A 19749-nucleotide genomic window follows, 5' to 3' on the forward strand; every position below is an offset into this window, starting at 1 on the left:
ACTATGAAAAAAACTGCGATTTATAATCCCAAAAATACGGTATGTAGAATGCTGGTGCCAGCAACTCCTACGATGGGTTTTTACAGATAAGTACTTTTTATCAGCTTCTCAAAAGTATTTCAAGTCAGCGGAATCATTACAGAACAAATGAGAACTATTGCACGAGACAAAAGGTGGTGGACTTTATGTGAATTGGGCTCAAGCACGGTACAATTGGTGTAGTTGAAGCAAAAATGTTGGCTGTAAAAACATAATTCACATAATTTTAGGTTTGTGTATTCACAAGCAAAATTTCATACATCCCAAAACGTTGTATTTTTTTCAGGAATTTCAAATCAATTATGCACTGTGGGACCTAATGATTACTACATTACAGAAGTCAACGCACATACTCAAAACAGCCCCCTGCTCTTGTTTTCACCTGACCCTGAAACGTGTGTTTTCCCGCCAGCATGGATACACACTGTTTGCCCCCGTGTCCTATGTGTGAATTAATTTAGAATCACAGAGTAAGCCATTTTTGGGGCCGGAGAATAATGTTGTTCATTGTCATGGACACATACAGTATGCTTGCATTGAAATAGTGCGGATACATGCAGCACTCAGGTAGACAAACAAATCAGGTAAACTCTGAGGTTTGGAGAGGCGTGTTTGCGTGAATTTGGAGTGATACTAGAGGCTGGCTGTTTTCCCAAGCTAGAACGCAAAATAACAATAGTATACCGATCAACATAATTTTTGCTGTTTTTGATAATGAACCGAGATACTAGTATTACTGTATGTACGGTTCCTATCATGGTGTTTGTGTCTTTCGAGGTTTTCAGTAGTGAAAACCATACGTAGTCTGGAAGAGAAGCTCTACATTTAAGACGAATGCGAAATATCTCCTCTTAGTTTAAGCTTCCGTTAGCAAATAATTTGATAATAAGCAACCAGACTGAACCCGTGATCTCAATATACTGTATCTGAGTGCATGCTGACAAGAGGTCCTCAAAGACTTTTTGTGCCCCGCTCGAAAATAACTCCACCATCCTAAATGACAGGTAGAGAGTCTTTCTGGTCCTTAACCTTGTATGACACATTGACCTAGACCAGGGGTGCCCACACTTTTTCTGCAGGCGAGCTACTTTTCAATTGACCAAGTCAAGTGGATCTACCTCATTCATATATATAATTTATATTGTTTTATTTATAAAAGAGACGTTTTTGTTAACAAGTTAAAGGTGTTTAATGATAATACAAGCATGTTTAACACATATAGATTCCTTTCTCTCATGAAGACAAGAATATAAGTTGGTGTATTACCTGATCCTTATGACTTGCATCGATTGGAATCAGACAGTAGTGCTGATAACGTCCACATTTTCAAATGGAGGAGAAATAGTCCTCCTTTCTGTCCAATACCACATAAAAGTGGTTGGTTTTTGGCATCTTATTTGTCCAGCTTCCATACTCGTTTTTATACACTTTACAAGAAATACATTGACGGCAAACTCCGTAACTTGCTAGCTTGTGTGCGCTCTGGCTTCCTGAGACTCTTATTTTGTTAGTGCAGGCTCCTGCTGCTTCATCCTTGAAGCAGCACTTTAATTGTGAAGACAGGAACTGTGCAGTCGGCCTTTAGGGTTTTGACAGCAGGTACGGCGCAAGAGTCTATTGAAATAAAAAGTGTTTCTCACCCTCTTCTCTGTCATTTTTTCTTAATAATGATTTCGTTGCATTCAGTGTCATCTCACAAGACCCTCAGGTGCCGTGAATGTCAATCAACTGACGAAAGTGACGTCATAGTGAAGATTGATGATCGCTCATTTTTAGGTCTGTTTTTTAATGCCTGGCTGGCGATCGACTGACACACCCGCTATGATCGACCGGTAGCTCGCGATCGACGTAATGGGCACCCCTGACCTAGACAATATGTGATTTACTCACCTGCATGTGTCATTGGATATTTAGTTTAAGCTTGTCTCATTTTTGAGGCAGTGCCGTGTTCAGGTAGAGGCACATGTTTCATCTCTACATGCCATTTAGTTACCACTCCATGGTGTAACCAGTTAAGGTTAAAAAATGTTCAGTGTTTCCCATAAACTGCCAAGATACCTGTGGCAGTGGGGGCCTGGCTATGGGCGTGGTCACCATGACATCATCGAGTAATTTGCATAATTTACTACAATGATATGATTTTCTCTAAAAAGGCTAAAAAAATGTATACTTACTAATTAATAATAACAGTTTTGTTTTAAAAGTCCATCCATCCATCCATCCATTTTACATTATGAATACACAAAAGATAACTACTACAGTATCAAATTAGTATTAGTATCTGAAGCACCGTCTCCACGTGTGTTTATTGACAACAGGGTTATAACCTGGACACGTTAGCTCGTCGGTATGGTAACAGGTGACTGTTACTGCGTGCATTCTTTCGTATCTCAAGTTATCATTACGTACAGGTATATGTATTGTTGCATTTGAACAACTGTATTGTTGATAATAAAGGTAAAGTATTGGTAATGTTCATTATCAATAGCGCTATTTCTATTGGTATTTGTATTGCTCCATTTGTAGTGTAATAATGCTCATTGTCATTTCTGTATTGTTTTTTATTTTCGCTAACTGCTTATTTGTTATTACTTCTACCATCATATTTGTACATGTCGTATTTGCTTAAGCTGCTCTATTGTTGTTGTTGTTGTTGTGTTTGCTGTTGTTGTTTTTGTCTCTCTGTCTAATCCCCCTCTTGTCCCCACAATTTCCCCCTCTGTCTTCTTTTTTCTCTCTTTCTATCCCCTCCTGCTCCGGCCCGGCTGCACCAACTGATAATATAAATACATTTAATAAAGTCAAATACAAATAAGGCAACAAGAGAAGTATCCTACACTTCTCTTTTGTAAAGTGAATCTGAACAGCCGATATGGGCATATACATCAACTATATGATTTGCCTGAGAAGCTGGACAGGACAAAAAAATAAATAAATAAAAAATAAGGCAGAAAAATCTATTTGTGGCGGACGTAATTCTTTCGTGGCGGGCCGCCACAAATAAATGAATGTGTGGGAAACAGTGATGTTGCAAAACATGCACCCCTTACTCTGTTGCTTGTGCTAGTATTTTTTTCACAAATACCTCACATGGTGAAAATTCTCCCACAGCTCAATCCACTATGCAAAACATTCGCTGTAACTTAACGTTTTTTTTTGTACATACCTCTAAGAAACTGACAATCATTTGTGTGAAAAGATTTGAGCAAAATTGGTTGAAAAACATTAAAGCAGAACATTTTTGCAGGTGCACGCAAGTTGTTAACCGTATGTGTAATGCGTTTAAAACTTTGGGGTTGTGTGATAGGTATACTAATATGCCACAAATGTCATTTACAGTCATGCAGTGTCCCATTTTTTTTTACATGACCGTAGCTTAATAAGCATCTATTTTGCCCTGCATCATTGAAGCAGTAATTCAATGAAATTATTAATTCAAATCAGTCAGTCAGAGACGCCTGTTCTTAATTGCACATCAAGGCATTCACAGGGGTATGCGCATGTTGTGAAGTCGTACTTTGGCCTCGCTGGAATGATTTATCGTCTTAATACTTGCTGGTTTGGCACTTTGAATTCTAGTGTGGAATTTCATCTCCGAGGCCCTCTGTGTACGCTCGGAAGCTGTTATTCATCCGAGCATTCTCATTTTGAGCACACAAAACGGGCCGGGTAAATATGATGGCACTTTTAATTATTATTACAAAAGAACACTGGCACTAGGGTCTTTTCTGCCATCATGCACCCTTCTTCACCTCACCAGCACCATCTCCCCCTGTGTGCTTGGCTGTTCATGCTCTGACAATTTTCATGCATCATTTAAGAGCTGTCTATGACAAGTCATTTGCTGCTACTCTCTCACCTTTTTTCTCTCGTGAGTGCCTGCTACATATCATTGATGGTGATAGCTAACCCCTGCGAGCCCCACCTCCCCTGGGATTTTGCCTTTCGTTGTGTGAGTAAGACATTGGATGGAAGAAGACATCTGTGTAGGATGGAAGGAAAATTGTGGAGTTCAGTTAACAGCTAAGAGATATATATTTTTTGCACGCCGGTTGTTCTGCTTGGTTTTTCTCTCTAATGCAGAGATGTCCCAAGTCCGACCCTTGAGGCCATTTGTGGCCCGCAGCTTGTTTTGTATTGGCCTGCAGATTGCACAGCCTTCATTAGAACTTTGTGAAGAAGGGCCACAAAATGTTGAATGGCACATACATTCTAAGAGTTAGTTGGCCATTTATAAATATTTCAGCACATCTTGACTTAAATTTAATTCGCTTTAACATATTTCATATAGCAAAGTGGCATCCGCATCCTTCAGAATTTCTGTATGGGGTCCTCGATGGATAAAACGGCGTATACCTCTGATTTAACGATGGTTTATAATCCAAAATAAAACGTCAGTCTACCAGCAGCCGTTGTTTGAATCTTGTCCGCAAGTTTGTGTAGGAGTGTAACGATTAACAGTATTCATGATAAACTGCTATGAAACTCCCAATGGTTAGTATTATTGTTATAAACTAAAATTATCGTAAAACCGTGATTGATTACCACAATTCAATAAACTCAAACTGGTGGTATTGGTCATTTCCTGGAAAAGAAAGAAAGTGTGCTGATTGCTAACTAGCAGCAGATACCAAGGCTCACTCCGAATTTTCTCTCTTCCCCCTTCTCCCTTCTTAACCTTCCCTCTTGACTTTAGAATTTAGTGCCATGGCGAAGGGTTGAATGTACGTCCCTAAGAATTTGGATGTCGCTCGAGTTTTGTTATGTCATCAACCCTTGCCGGTTGCCAGCAATGACGTAAAGCAGGTGTGATAAATGTTAGTTTGCTTTCAAGATGCCGTCGCACGGGATTTTCGGCTTTAGTAGGGCTCTTCTTTTCTTTCCCCTGTCTACATCAAAAATAAATCAGACCTTGTTGTTGTCGTTCCTGAAGCGGATCAGTTTGATGCGTGTTCCCGTCGAAAAAACGCATCAGATAGTTATGGCGTTTCACATTGGTCTCACATGTGTTTCCTGACACACAGCGATGGCAAAGTGGGAATGTAACGTACAGACTTTTTACTAACGTGCATCATGTTACATTACTGATGAGGCAGAAAAAAGGGAATGCAGTATTCAGAAGCAATAACCTAAGGTAGCCTCAACCGCGTTGCTGGCTTGTTGTAATGAGCAGTTAAAACATACAATAAACAATTGAGAACATGACTTATTGTATGTGGCTGTGCCGTTTATTCTTTTTACATTGAAAAAAAAAATACAACAACCAATTGAAAAATCACCAATATTTACATGGAGTATCAACAAATTAACATCTGAACAAAACCATGAGCGTAATTATTACGAAAATCAATAATTAAGCCCATTACATTCATAGTCTTCTCTTTGTTGGTTTTCTGCCATCGTTTTTAGCACGCACAGTGTAATGTTGGAAATTTTCCTTCCCGCTTGATATCTTAGGGAGGTTCCCTAGCTCACTTCATTTAAAGGGCTCTGCAGCCCTCACAGTTGGCCCTCCCCTCTTACCTGATGGAGAATTCGGACATCACTTGATTGACGTTAACATGCAAAACCAAGGGGTAAGGGCTAAAACAAGGAGGCAGGGAATTATTCGGATTGAGCCCAATACTCGCGCTAACAGCTAGTGCCGTTAATCGACAGCTAAATGCGAGTGCTGCTAATCACTACCTGGCAACTAGTGAGCTAAGCGCTAGCTATCTTAAATGCTTAATGTAACAGGTAACACAGGCTACACTGTATTCTTCCCTGTCTGAATGTTGCAATTTAATTTGCCATACATGTAAACAGTCCTTTGAGTTAGATTTGAAAAAATTAACTAGGTATTTTGTTGATATTCTTCACAATGAAGTCACTGTAAAATTAACCACACTAAATAAAGTACATTATATATACACATGAAGTGCACGTTCATGTATGAATCATGTTAGATTAATAATATCATTTAGAATAAACTGGAAAAAAGCAATACAATTACGCAGTATGAAGGTTGAGCTCTAATGCCATTAGCTAAATGTTAACGTACAATAGACTAGCTTATAGACGAGCTAACTCAAATTAGCGTGGCCGATCGCAGGGCACGGATAAACAATCATTCACACTCATATTCATATCTATGCACAATGTGCAGTCTCCAATGAAGCTAACATGCATCTTTTTGGAATGTTGGAGGAAACTGGAGAGCCCGGCACACGCACGGGTACACATGCACCCTCCACACAGCGATGTCCAAACAGAGGTTCGAAGATGCACTCGGCGTAAAGTAAGACGTTATTGTTTTTTAAAGTTATTATAGCCTATAGTACGTAAATAATAAACTATATATGGTATATCCATTCATACAATATATCACTTAAATTTGTTTTAATGTAAAAAAAAAAGTGTTTTAATGTAAAAAAGAAAATCTATTTTAAAGGTATGGCAGCAGTAATGTTGCCGTGGGGTTGTGCCACAATCGGTTCCTTGTAGGGACCCCCTGCAAAGTATTTAGCCATCTGTATTGCGACCATGCAGTAACTATGGCGCAAATGTCCAGACAATGGGTTTACAACAGGGGTCTCAAACTCAATTTACCTGAGGGCCACTGGATGCAGAAACTGCGTGAGGCTGGACCTCAAGAAAAGAGCTCTTTAAAAAAAATCTAATATGCTGAGATAGGCTCCAGCGCCCCCCGCGACACCGAAGGGAATAAGCGGTAGAAAATGGATGGATGGATGGATATAAGGGAATTGTGGTTTTATTCGGTTCTCTAATCAACGTGACCTCTTATCGTGCACTAGCACTAAAACAGCAGCAAGAGAAGGCAGCCATATTTTGACATTTTCTATCTTGCTCTCATATCGACTCTTGCTCCTGAGAACAGGCTTTACTTTTTCCATTCTTTCCTAAAAGAAAATCACCAAACACCATCTCTCGTTGTTGCCGTCCAGTCATCTAGCCCTGTCCATTGTGTCTGTCTGTGGCTGCCTTTCCAACTTGTTGTCCTCTCTGAGGAACACCAAGTGTACACATTTAAATGCAATCAGCATTTCTTGTTATTTGCATCCTCACTATGATGTAAATTGTGCCCTTTTAAGTATAACCAAGTAATGTGAAGATGTACCACATGTTATTGGTTGTTTAAAATTGCTATTGCATTTCCTTTCAGGATATTTTTTAAACTCATATCTATTGTGTGGCCCGTAAAATCCGGGCTATAGAGCTCACCTAAATATAAGCTGCACCCACCTAAGTTTTGGACAAATTTTTATTCTGTACATTTATTGGCTTGGCTGGACATTTCTATAAGCCACATTTATACAGATTGAAACATTAAGTATTTACACATGCGCTTGTGATTATTCACAAATTGAACGAAAGACAGTCCCTGTAACAAGGCAAACAGTCTACCGAAAAATGCTGTCCTCATCCGCCGCTTGCGCGTTGGGTGCCGCCAGGGTCGTCTTTTTAGGTGTCAAAGTTGAGGGGACTGGCGTTGCGTCCTGAGTTTTTTCCACCTTGTTTTCGCTTTCACTTTCGTCTCAATGCAGTCACCTCTGGGCTTGTGGCTTATTCTTTGGTGCGCGGCAGTCTGGCCTTTCATGGCCAATTGGTGGTGGTGGATTTCTGTTCCGTGCGGTGGCTGTTCCCTTATCGCTTTCGGCTTTGGAGCTGCGTCCTGAGCATTTTGTCGTGTCTTGATGAGGTTGAGTGCATAACGCGCGATATGGCTAACAGACTGATTCCGTGAGTGTGTTGGATTTAATGTGAACAATTTAATTGGTCCACCGTTGGTCTGATGGGGGACGAGGCAAAATGTATTGGTGGCACGAGAATCTCATGAACCCGGAAAAAAAGCTATTAATAAGCTGCAGCATTATGTAAAGTGTGGGGGAAAAAAGTAGCGGCTAATTGTTTGGATTCAAAATGACGTCACGTCCAATGTTCCCTCTAATTTTTCATGTGTGTGAGCAAACGCAAAAACTCCCTGAGCATTCAGTGGAGCCCATGTGAGCAACATCAAACGTGTACACTGTGGCTACACCAGCAGCACACTTGTCCCAAACCTGACTAAATAACAAGTTAAATCTCCATCCATCCATCCTTTTTCTACCGCTTGTCCCTTTCGGGTCGCGGGGGGTGCTGGAGCCTATCTCAGCTGCATTCGGGCGGAAGGCGGGGTACACCCTGGACAAGTCCCCACCTCATCGCAGGGCCAACACAGATAGACAGACAACATTCTCTTATTATTATAATCAAATCACAGCAGTCATTTCCATGAGGTTATTTTCTAATATAAGTGTTTAGGCCCACTTATAATGACACTAACAAAAAATATTGTTTTTCATGAACTGTTTACTTGTATTGTTTGTCTGGGTGGAGGTCCTGCTTTGGAAATAGTTTGTACCCCTTTCAGACATTGCATTTAGTTCCCATTAAAACATTCACATGTTGCACAATGAGATGTAAGCAGGGGATCATGTGTACATTCCTGCAACTTCCTGTTTGTAAAAAATATATTTTTATTAGTATTTATTTAATATACTAACAGTATTTCATGATTAATATTTATAAATTAAGATTCCTAATAAATGACACTAGAATAAGCACACATTTGATTGGTAAATCATAGTGTAACGACCTGGAATTACACTTTATGTGTGGTGTTGAAGTTGTCCGACTTTTTGTGTGGCTGTAAACGCATTATCATTTATCACTGGCGAAGTGCCATGTGTGCATGTGTTGGCGCAAGTGAGAAAGAGCAAGCGGCTGCTGTTGATATAACAAAGTTGGTTTTGGTCTGGTTTGTACTGCAGAAAATGACCAGTTTTGCTAGATATCATTTTTTTTACTAATGTTTTGGTGATGTGTTTATGGCCGACAATAAAGAGTTTGGCTCAGTAAAGTGATCGATGAAATTCATTTCCTCAAAGCGTCTCGACAGACGTTACAATATTTGAACAATAATGACGTAAACTGTTTTCTCTGTCGTGTCCGTGTCGTTTCGAAAATTGTTATGCGCTTATTTTTTTATTTGATTTTGTGCGTGGCATAGATTTGCCGTGCGCAGAGGACGCTTGAGCAGTAAGCAATTGCAAAGGCGCGCACCTTCGAGGGAACATTGGTCACGTCTGACTCATTGAATATGCGTGGTGGTCAAGGTAGCGGCTGATCTCAATGGGTACTAGGCGCCATTTGGCCTTTCTCGAAGAAAAATGCCCTATATGCTTTTGTTGTTTTCGGCTGTACGAACCGGTTAGCAAGAGGTTATCAAGAAAGGCGGAAGAGTGTAAGATTTTATGAAAAAAGACAACAAAAGTACCACGCACTCCAGTACAAGGGAGCAGAACAGAAGGATGCACGAGTTTACAATGACCCTTCCATCAAAGCATTGGTCCCCAAGCTTTTTGTAGCTGCGGACCGGTCAACGCTTGACCGGGGGTGGGGGGGTATGGTACACACAGCCACACACAGACATTGTAGACCTCCACGCTTTTCCAAGTTTTTATCTGTTTTGTTGTGTAGAATGGCGTATGGGGCACACAATAGTTCAATATGTTTGGGAACTGCACCGACAAATAATCCTTTATCACTGGACAAATCTTTTTTTCGGGGGGAAAAAGTATAGGGATCTGTTCCATCGCATAGTTTGATTTTTTCCTCATATCTGCTTTTTGTAGGAAGATATAGGCTCCCTGTGTACTCGGATAGTGTACGCGCTGCCAGCCATCTTAGCTTGGTTGACCACCACTGGTTTTCACTTCCGGGAAGAAATCACTTGTCGGAATATAAGCAATAGACCGAAAAATTACATTATATAGTCATGGCCAAAAATATTGCCACCCCTGCATTTCTGTCAGATAATGCACCACTTCTCCCAGAAAATTGTTGAAATTACAAATGCTTTGGTATTCACATGTTTATTTATTTTGTTTGCATTGGAACAACACAAAAAAAATAAAAAATAAAAATCTGATATTCTAGGGGTGTGCAACCAAATATTAAGTTGAGAGTGCGAATAATTTTGTCCAGTCCATTTTTGGAGTTCTGTGTAAAATAGTATCAGATTTGGCTTTTTTTTTTTTTGTGTGTTGTACCATTGCAAACAAAAGAAACAAACATGTGAATACCATAGCATTTGTAATTTAAACAATTTTCTGGGAGAAGGGGTGCATTGTCTGACAGAAATGTAGGGGTGCCAATATATTTGGCCATGACTGTATACTAGCACAATATGTTGGCAAAGAAAGAAGCCTTTACATTTTGAAGAGTAGTTTACATAGGGGTCAAGTGCAGCAGCTGGCACACACTTTATACTGCATACAATATTACCGCCACCTACAAGCCTGGAATGTAACATTAATTTAAGAATATTGTTTATATCTGCTAGTACCATTGCTCTAACGCTCCTTTCTTTCAATTCTATTTTTGTGTCCCCTCCTGTAGGTCATATTAAGAAGAAGATGCGTAGACGACCATCGTGGGGGCGGGGCATCATTCGCAAGAAAAAGAACTACAAGAAGGGAACTGGAGAGGAGGAAGATGAGGAGGCTGAAACGGAAGCGGCGGGACCTAGCGACTCATGTTTGACGCTGGACGAGGAGTCTTCTAGCGACGCCCCTGGACCCCAGCCCAATGGCCACCACCCTCACGTCTCCTCCATGGAGGAGGAAAGCTCCAATGAGCCCCTTGTTAGCCCCGCTGACGCCAGCAAAGCCAGACAAGAGTCATCTTCCAAGGACGAGGAATACAAAGCTGATGGGTCAAAGTCAGGAAACACAAAAAAACAAACACTGCCGCACTGCCTGGGAAACAATTCCCACCCCGAAGCAGACGGGGATAGCCAGCAGGCCAACTCGCCAACTTTGATTGAGAGGCTTGAGTCTTCTAATACCAAGGTCCAATTTAAGCACTCAGAGAGTCTCCTCGTATCACAAGTGGACTGTGTGAACGGAAATGAGTCGATGGATAGTCTGGACTCGCAGAGTGTCGAGAAAAACAGCAAGGCAGAGGAAAGGACTGCTGAAAAGACGGCAGAGGGCTCCGACAACAGGTCGAAACAAGGGGAGGAACACAGCACAGGCGAGAACGATGCCACTGAAGAGTTCTCGTTCCATGACGGGGGAACTGTAAAACTAAGTTTGGATGAAGAGCAGGACAAAGAAGGTGCTTTTTCTCTAATCACGGCTATAATATAGTTGAGTAAATTTGCACAAGTGTTACAAGGAGAGTTAGAAACTTTTTGAGGAAAATCAGTTAATGTGCACAATTCAGTGAGCCTCACTATTCCATGCAGACAGTCACACAAGGTAGTGACAGCATCATCCAGTGTGTATGTTCGCTACTGCTCTTCACACATTCTGAAGTCCCTTCATCCAAAGCCTCTTTCAGCCTTTATGAGAAAATAGCCCAATTACTAAAATATTGGGCCATTATTTGCTAGTAAAAACCTAAAAGTTTGCTTTTTGGATGATGCACATAAGAATGTTTCCCATCATTTACGCTTGTATCTCATTAATAGGAGATTTCAAGGTGAAGAAATGCAAGAGGAGCCAATCAGAGCAATTGAAAGGATCTGCTGTAAGGACGGAGGAAGAGCCAAAGCCAGCACCCCCTCGGCCTCCACCACCTCCTACCCCACCTCCAGTCGTGGTCGACCGTGAGCGACTTTTGGTAAAGCATTTATTTGTAAATCAGATTTTTACGATTGTGCCTTAATGAGGATGATAAAACCCAGTGTTTGCATGTGTAAGTAAGCAAAACTATACTTTACGCAAATTAATGTCTAAGCAAAACCTTATTAGCACACTTAAGCAGGTATCGACCATGAAGAAAATGAGGTAGTAGTAAGAAGTGAAATATTCCTCAGAGATGATTTTTCCATCTATACATGCATACATTTTCTACACTGGTTATCCTGAATAGTGTTACTGCAAGGGCTGGTGCCTGCCTACAGCCCATTTGAGTGGATTGGGATTTGAGAACATTTTCAGCATTGATTGTGGAAATTGAACAAAAAAGCGAGCCGAGTGGTGAAAATTCAAACATCAGTATACCTGCACAAAACTAATGCAAATGTTAGGCATTGATTTGGAATACAATTACAGAACAGTTTGCAGAACAAACTAATGAAGTATAAGAAACACAAAACTCATATGGTGTTTTTAAAAGGTATATGGAAGAAGCCGAATGCTAAGAAACAAACTAGTATTTATCTGGAATACATTCATAAAGTTTTTATTTAAAAGGTAATTTTGTATTATATAGTCTGTATTTATTTGTTCATTTTACAGTGTTTGTCACGATTTAGTTTCCGTTTTGGTTCCCCACTTTAGAAGATGGTAACTTAAACGAGGTGAACAGACTATCGGTATTTGCTTAAACATGGAAAAGGAGTACCGTACATATATATATATATATATATATATATATATATATATATATATATATATATATATATATATATATATATATATATATATATATATATATATATATATATATATATATATATATATATGTATATATATATATATATATATGTATATGTATATGTATATATATATTAAAAACAAATATTAGTGTTATTAGTTAACAATACCATTAATAACATATTTTTTATTTTATCAGAATCACAATCAGCTTTAACACAAGGAATTTGACTTTGTAGACTTTGCTCCTTGTTCAATGCAGTTTCAATTGTTACTGCTTATTGTATAAGGTAAAACAGGCTCCACTATATTCTGCCCTCCCTGATTGTTGCAATTTATTTTGCCAAATGTGTAAACAGTCCTTTGAATTAGATTTGGAAAAAATAACTTTTGGTGTTTTGTTGATATTCTTCACAATAAAGTCACTGTAAGACTAACCACACTAAATAAAGTACATTATACGGACACATGAAGTGCACATACATGTAGGAGTCACGTTAGATTATTAATATACTTTGGAATGAACTGAAAAAAGCAATACAATTATTTGGACTATTATGGATTATCTCAGAGACAAGCTAACCCAAATTAGCATGGCCAATAGCAGGCACATATACTGTATATAAATAATCCTTCAGACTAACATTCATATCTATGGACAGATTGCAATCTTCATTGAACCTAACATACACATTTTTGGAATGTGGGAGGAAACTGCAGTGCCCAGAGATAACCCACACACGTACTGGTACTAATGCACACTCCACAAAGAGACCTATAAACGGAGGTTCGGTGTCCCACAAGGCGTAAAGTTAGACGTTATTGTCAGTTGCAATGTCAACAGATTTAGGGAAGTCTACACTGGCTTGAACAAGAAATGCATGAATTAGCTTAAAATACCTTTCTCCAACTTTCTCTCCTTTTGCTGGGTGTCAACTTTGTTTCGTTGCGCGACCAGCTGACGTGCCTCTGACAGGCGATTTAAGATGCACGTTTTTTTTTCCTTTGCAAAATAAAGCAATGAGGAACGTTTTTATATTTGAGCTGTTTTTCATATTCATTATAGTCAATGGTACGTAAATAATATACTATAGACTTAGACAAACTTTAATGATCCACAAGAGAAATTGTTCCACACAGTAGCTCAGTTACAAAGGACGCAAAGTGTAAGGATGGAAAGGATAATGCAGGTATAAAGTAGGCTAAAAATTAACCGTAGTAGCAATATAAAATATATGTAATATTTACATATTATATATGTACATTGTATGATGGAGTGCGGAATGAAGGAGTTCTTGAATCGCACAGTGTGGGAACGAAGCTGAAGGAGCCTGTTGGATTATGAGCTCCGGTGTCCCTCAATTGTCAGGTGGAGTGGGTGGGCAGGATTGTCCATGATGGCTAGCAGTTTGACCAGTGTCCTCCTGTCCCTCACTGACACAAACGCCTCCAACTGCGTGCCAATAGTTTGGCCGGCTTTCCGGATCAGTTTGTCAATTCGGTTTCAGTCCCTTTTGCTGGTGCTGCTCCCCCAACAAACCACTGCAAAGTACAGGGCACTGGCCACAACAGACTGATAAAAGATCTCCAACAGCTTGCTGCACACATTTAAGGACCTAAGCTTCCTCAGGAAAAAGAGTCTGCTCATGCCCTTCTTGTAAACAACTTTGCTGTTGTCCTTCCAGTCCAGTCTGCTGTTCAAGTGGACTCCCAGGTACTTGTACTGCCACCTCCCGGCCCTGGATCATGGTGGCTCCACAAGGGTCATTCTCTTCTTGAAGTAATATATACGTTATATCCATTCTTACAATATATCACTTAAATTTGTTTTCATGTTAAAAAAGAGTTTTCATGGAAAAAAAAAGAAAAAACTTATTTGCGGTATTAATCTTGCAGTGGCGTTGCGTCATGATCATTTACAAGTAGGGAAAACCCTGCTGTGCTTCTAACTTCAGTGCATCCGAAAAGTATTCACAGCGCTTCACTCTTTCCACATTTTGTATGTTACAGCCTTATACCAAAATGGCATGCATTCATTTTTATCCTCAAAATTGTACACACAATACCCCATAATGGCAGTGTTAACGTTTTTTTTTGTTTTTTTGTAGAGCTTTTTGCTAATTTATTACCAGTAATTAACTAAGAAATCACATGTAGTTAAGTATTCACAGCCTTTGCTCAATACTTTGATGCACCTTTGGCAGCAATTACAGCCTCAAGTCTTTTTAAATACAATGTCACAAGCTTGGCACACTTATCTTTGGGCAGTTTCGCCCGTTCTTCTTTGCAGCACCTCTCAAGCGCCATCACGTTGGATTGAAAGCGTCAGATTTCTGCAGAAATGTTAAATGGGATTCAAGTCTGGGCTCTCGCTGCGCCACTCAAGGACATTTACAGAGTTGTCCTGAAGCAATTCCTTTGATATCTTGTCTGTGTGCTTAGGGTTGTTGTCCTGCTGAAAGATGAACCGTCAAGAGCGCTTTGGAGCAGCTTTTCATCCAGTATGTCTCTGTACATTGCTGCATTTATCTTTCCCTCTATTCCGACTAGTCTCCCAGTTCCTGCCGCTGAAAAACACTCAACAGCATGGTGCTGCCACCACCATACTTCACTGTAGGGATGGTATTTGCCTGGTGATGAGCAGTGCTTGGTTTCCTCCACACACGATGCCTGGCATTTACATCAAAGCGTTACATTTTTGTCCAATCAGACCAGAACATTTTGTTTCTCATGGTCTCAAAGTCTTTCGGGTGCATTTTGGCAAGCCCCAGGCTATCTGCCATGTGCTTTTTTATTAAGGAATGGCTTCCGTATTGCCACTCTACCAAACAGGCCTTATTGGCGGATTGCTGCAGAGATGGTTTCCCTTCTGGAAGGTTCTACTCTCTCTACAGAGGAATGGTGTAGCTCCGACAAAGTGACCATCGGGGTCTTGGTCACCTGGACCCTGACTGGGCCTGGTCCCTGAATAGGGCCCTTCTCCCCTAGGAAGAGTCCTGGTGGTTCCAAATGTCTTCCATTTATGGATGATGAAGGCCACTGTGCTCATTGGGACTTTCAAGGCATCAGATATTTTTCTGTACCCTTGCCCAGAGTTTTGCCTCAAGACAATCCTGTATCGGAGGTCGACAGACAATTCCTTCTACTTCATGCTTGGTTTGTGCTCTGCCATACACTGTCACGTGTGGGACCTTTTATATATAAACAGATGTGTGCCTTTCCAAATCATGTCCAATCAACTAAATGTACTACGGGTGGACTCCAATTAAGCTGTAGGAACATCTCAAGGATGATCAGTTGTAATAGGATGACCTGAGCTTACTTTTGAGCCTCGTGGCAAAGGCTGTGACTACTTATGTGATTTTTTATTTTATTTTTAATATTTAATAAATTTGTAAAACATTCTAAAAAAAAACCTACATGTTATCACATTGTCATTATCAGGTATTGTGTCTAGAATTTTGAGGACATAAAATAATATATTTCATTTTGGTATAAGGTTGTAACATAACAAATTGTGGAAATAGTTAAGTTCTGTGAATACTTTCAAGATGCACTGTAATTCTCTTCATACATGTTGAATTGTGAAAGTTAGTTTCTTACTAACAATAAACTAAAGAATTTACTAATCCCAAATTTGACGAGGTAGAAATGATGCTAACCATCAACCTTGGACATGCTTCATTTAAAGGTTTGCTATTATAAGTAGCACGACCTTGGCATTGTATACAGCAAATGGTGTGTTTATCATTCAAACAGTTATGTATTGCTTTTGTAACTTTAAACTTTATTTTTGTTGTACAATGGGATTTACATTATATGGACAGATGCGTTCATGGGTGACCTAGCCAAAGTTTATTTTCTATCCAATAGGTCTGGTTTGATAGCTGATGGTAGTCAGCTGTCTTTCTCAGATGAATAACTTGTCAGGCTTATCCAAACTCATCTCTGTTCACCCTTTTTTGCTTATGTCTTTTTTTGCTTTTCATCCCTGCTCCCTGCATAGGCAGGATGCCAATTACAGCGGCGGTCTCTCAATCAACACATGTCATGACTAAAACATGAGCCTCCACTCTGCCTCGCGACATCCGCCAACTTGTCCCAAGATGTGCTCAAGCAGCAGAACATGCGAATTAAAGCCTGTGGTACTTTGCCAGGACACAATGGGGTCTCACCTAATTCCCCCAAGTGGACTGGAAATTGTTACCTTGGCTCAGTGGGCTCCCCTGACAGTGCTCCCCAGCGGTTGTGGGTGACTGTGGGGTGTAATTGGTGCAAAAGAAGTGCTCTTTTGACATACATTCACTTTACCACCGCCCCCCTCTTTTGCTTCATAGTGACACAGAGCTATCAAGCCTATATTGAATGGCTTTTAGCCAGGTCCCACATTGATGGCAGTGAGGCCATCATTCAAACAGATTGGCAGGCCTTCTAGTTGGCCTGAGCTTCTTTGACTAGCCACCCCTATCAACGTGTGTGGCATGTGTGGCAAAAGAGCGGCGTGAAGCAAGAAGGGTGGTGGTGGAAGATATCTTAAAAAAACAGATTGTGAAAATAGGAGACTGTGAATAATTGCTTTTTCATCCCTAGCTTACTGAACAAATTGAATTTCCTACACATGCAGGATGAGAGTCGCCATTTAAGCAGCCGTTTGCTGGTTTGGCTGGGACTGGCACATTGCTTCGTGTTTATTAGGACTTGCAGGGAATTTCAGTCTTCCCTCAGTCATATTCATTGATTCTAGTGTGCTTATTATTTCTGACTGTCAATTTGATGGAAGAGGCTCTGAAATCCCCTTGGAGTGAAATACCACCAGGAGTGTTAGGAGTTTAGTCACAAAACACTCCAAGACTTTAGTACATGGATGGCATTGTTTGGCTATTTGCGCAGGCCTTTCACAGCCATAATGTAGCCTTACTCATTAGGCCAGTTGTTGCCAGTTTAATGGAAATAATGCTGTCTGGATCAGACTGAATTGTTGGAATGATTGAATGACAAGATCCCAATGCTTCTTCTCGACTGGTTGGCAAGAAGTCTCTCATTCTCAGCTGTTTTCTTTCTACCAATTATCAGACTTTTGTCTACAGATGGCGTGGGAAAAGGGTAGCAGGCGGATGAGAACTTAACCAAGAGCACACTTAAAGTGGGTTTTCTTTTAACGGCTGGCCAGAATGAGCTCTTTTCTTGCTGTCTTTGCTGGTACATTATGAAGTCCATCCATCCATCCATTTTCTTCCGCTTATCCAAGGTTGGTTCGCAGGGGGAGCAGTCTAAGCAGAGAAGCCCAGACTTCCCTCTCCCAAGCCACTTTGTCCAGCTCTTCCCGGGGGATCCCTAGGCGTTCCCAGGCCAGCCGGCAGACATAGTCTTCCCAACGTGTTCTGGGTCTTCCCCGTGGCATCCTACCGACCTAGGGAGGCGTTCTGGTGACATCCTTACAAGATGCCCGAACCACCTCATCTGGCTCCTTTTGTTGTGGAGGAGCAGCGGCTTTACTTTGAGCTCCTCCCGAGTGACAGAGCTTTTCACCCTATCTCTAAGGGCGAGCCCGCCACCCGGCAGAGGAACTCATTTCGGCCGCTTGTACCTGTGATCTTGTCCTTTCGGTCATAACCCAAAGCTCATGACCATAAGTGAGGACGGGAACTGTTGCGTAGACAGCTCTTCCTCCCAGGGATTTTAAGCTGCTGTCCACTCCCAAGTTCTTTTAATGGCAAATAAGTTGGAGTTCAAATTGATCACCAAAAGCAGTAGTTGGTATTTTGTTGTTTATTCTCAAAGCTTTGACAATAACGAGACCAGCTTTGCAATATCTATCCCGATGTGTGGCTCTATCCGGTCTGCCCTTGCTTTCCCTTCCCTGTACTCTTCCACCTCGTTATTTTGTCTACTCACTGAGTTATCTCTACACCCTACATTCCACTGCTAGAAGGCCGACACACATTACTATGAGAGAGAAAGAAGGAAGAATACTAGCTATTTTGTAATAGGACTATGGAAGTAAAAAAGTAACACTTTAATATGGATATATGGAAAAGATCTGGTTTCATCAGAACGTAGACCGACCGGTAAATTGAGAGCTTTGCCTTCCGGCTCAGCTCCTTCTTCACCACAACAGATCGATACAGCGTCCACATTACTGAAGACGCCACACCGATCCGCCTGTCGACCTCACGATCCACTCTTCCCTCACTCGTGAACAAGACTCCGAGGTACTTGAACTCCTCCACTTGGGGCAAGATCTCTTCCCCAACCCGCAGATGGCACTCCACCTTTTTCCGGGTGAGAACCATGGACTCGGACTTGGAGGTGCTGAATCTCATCCCAGTCGCTTCACATTCGGCTGCGAACAGATCCAGTGAGAGCTGAAAATCCTGGCTAGATGAAGCCATCAGCCCCACATCATCTGCAAAAACAGAGACCTAATCTTGCAGCTACCAAACCGGATCCCCTCAATGCCCTGACTCCGCCTAGAAATTCTGTCCATAAAAGTTATGAACAGAATCGGTCGGAGACAAAGGACAGCCTTGGCGGAGTCCAACCTTCACTGGAAAAGGGTCCGACTAACTGCCGGCAATGCGGACCAAGCTCTGACACTGATCATACAGGGAGTGGACCGGCACAATCAGACAGTCCCATACCCCATACTCTCTGAGCACTCCCCAGATGACTTCCCGAGGAACACGGTCAAATGCCTTCTCCAAGTCCACAAAGCACATTTAGACTGGTTGGGCAAACTCCCATGCACCCTCAAGGACCCTGCCGAGAGTATAGAGCTGGTCCACAGTTCCACAACCAGGACTAAAACCACACTGTTCCTCCTTAATCCGAGGTTCGGGATCCCATGTATGAAGTCATTTTGGCTTAATGTCAAGCTATTATAACATTTCACAATTTCCTGTTTAAACACACGCCTAATAATAGCAGTGTCCCACTTTCATTTAGTCATATTTGCTCTTGTTTAGTTGTCACACCATGGAGCCTACCACAGCTGCAGGCGGAAGGCAGGGTACAACCTGGACCAGTCGCCGCCTCATTCATTGTAGGGCCAACACAGACAGACAAAAATTCACACACTCGGGCCAATTTAGCAGAGGTGGGACCAAGTCATTGCTTTGCAAGTCACAAGTAAGTCTCAAGTCTTTGCCCTCAAGTCTCGAGTCAAGTCCCGAGTCAAGACAGGCAAGTCCCGAGTCAAGTCCAAAGTTAAGACTGGAAAGTCTCAAGTCAAGTCACAAGTCCTGCATTTTGAGTTTCGAGTCCTTTCAAGTCCTTTTGACCACAG

At 41.2% G+C, this 19749-nt stretch overlaps 1 protein-coding gene across 4 annotated transcripts in view; it reads left to right on the top strand.

Annotated features, from left to right (window-relative positions):
• atad2b (ATPase family AAA domain containing 2B) overlaps window positions 1-19749 on the top strand; it is a 152732-nt gene that overhangs the window by 100804 nt on the left and 32179 nt on the right. For all 4 annotated transcript variants that reach the window (XM_062044939.1, XM_062044940.1, XM_062044942.1 and 1 more), the window contains exons 25-26: window positions 10480-11199; window positions 11555-11706. In XM_062044939.1, the coding sequence (XP_061900923.1) occupies window positions 10480-11199; window positions 11555-11706 (872 nt within the window). The remainder of the gene's footprint in view (window positions 1-10479; window positions 11200-11554; window positions 11707-19749) is intronic.

This window comes from Entelurus aequoreus, linkage group LG04, assembly GCF_033978785.1.
Source record: "Entelurus aequoreus isolate RoL-2023_Sb linkage group LG04, RoL_Eaeq_v1.1, whole genome shotgun sequence".
NCBI classification, from domain to species: Eukaryota; Metazoa; Chordata; class Actinopteri; order Syngnathiformes; family Syngnathidae; genus Entelurus; species Entelurus aequoreus.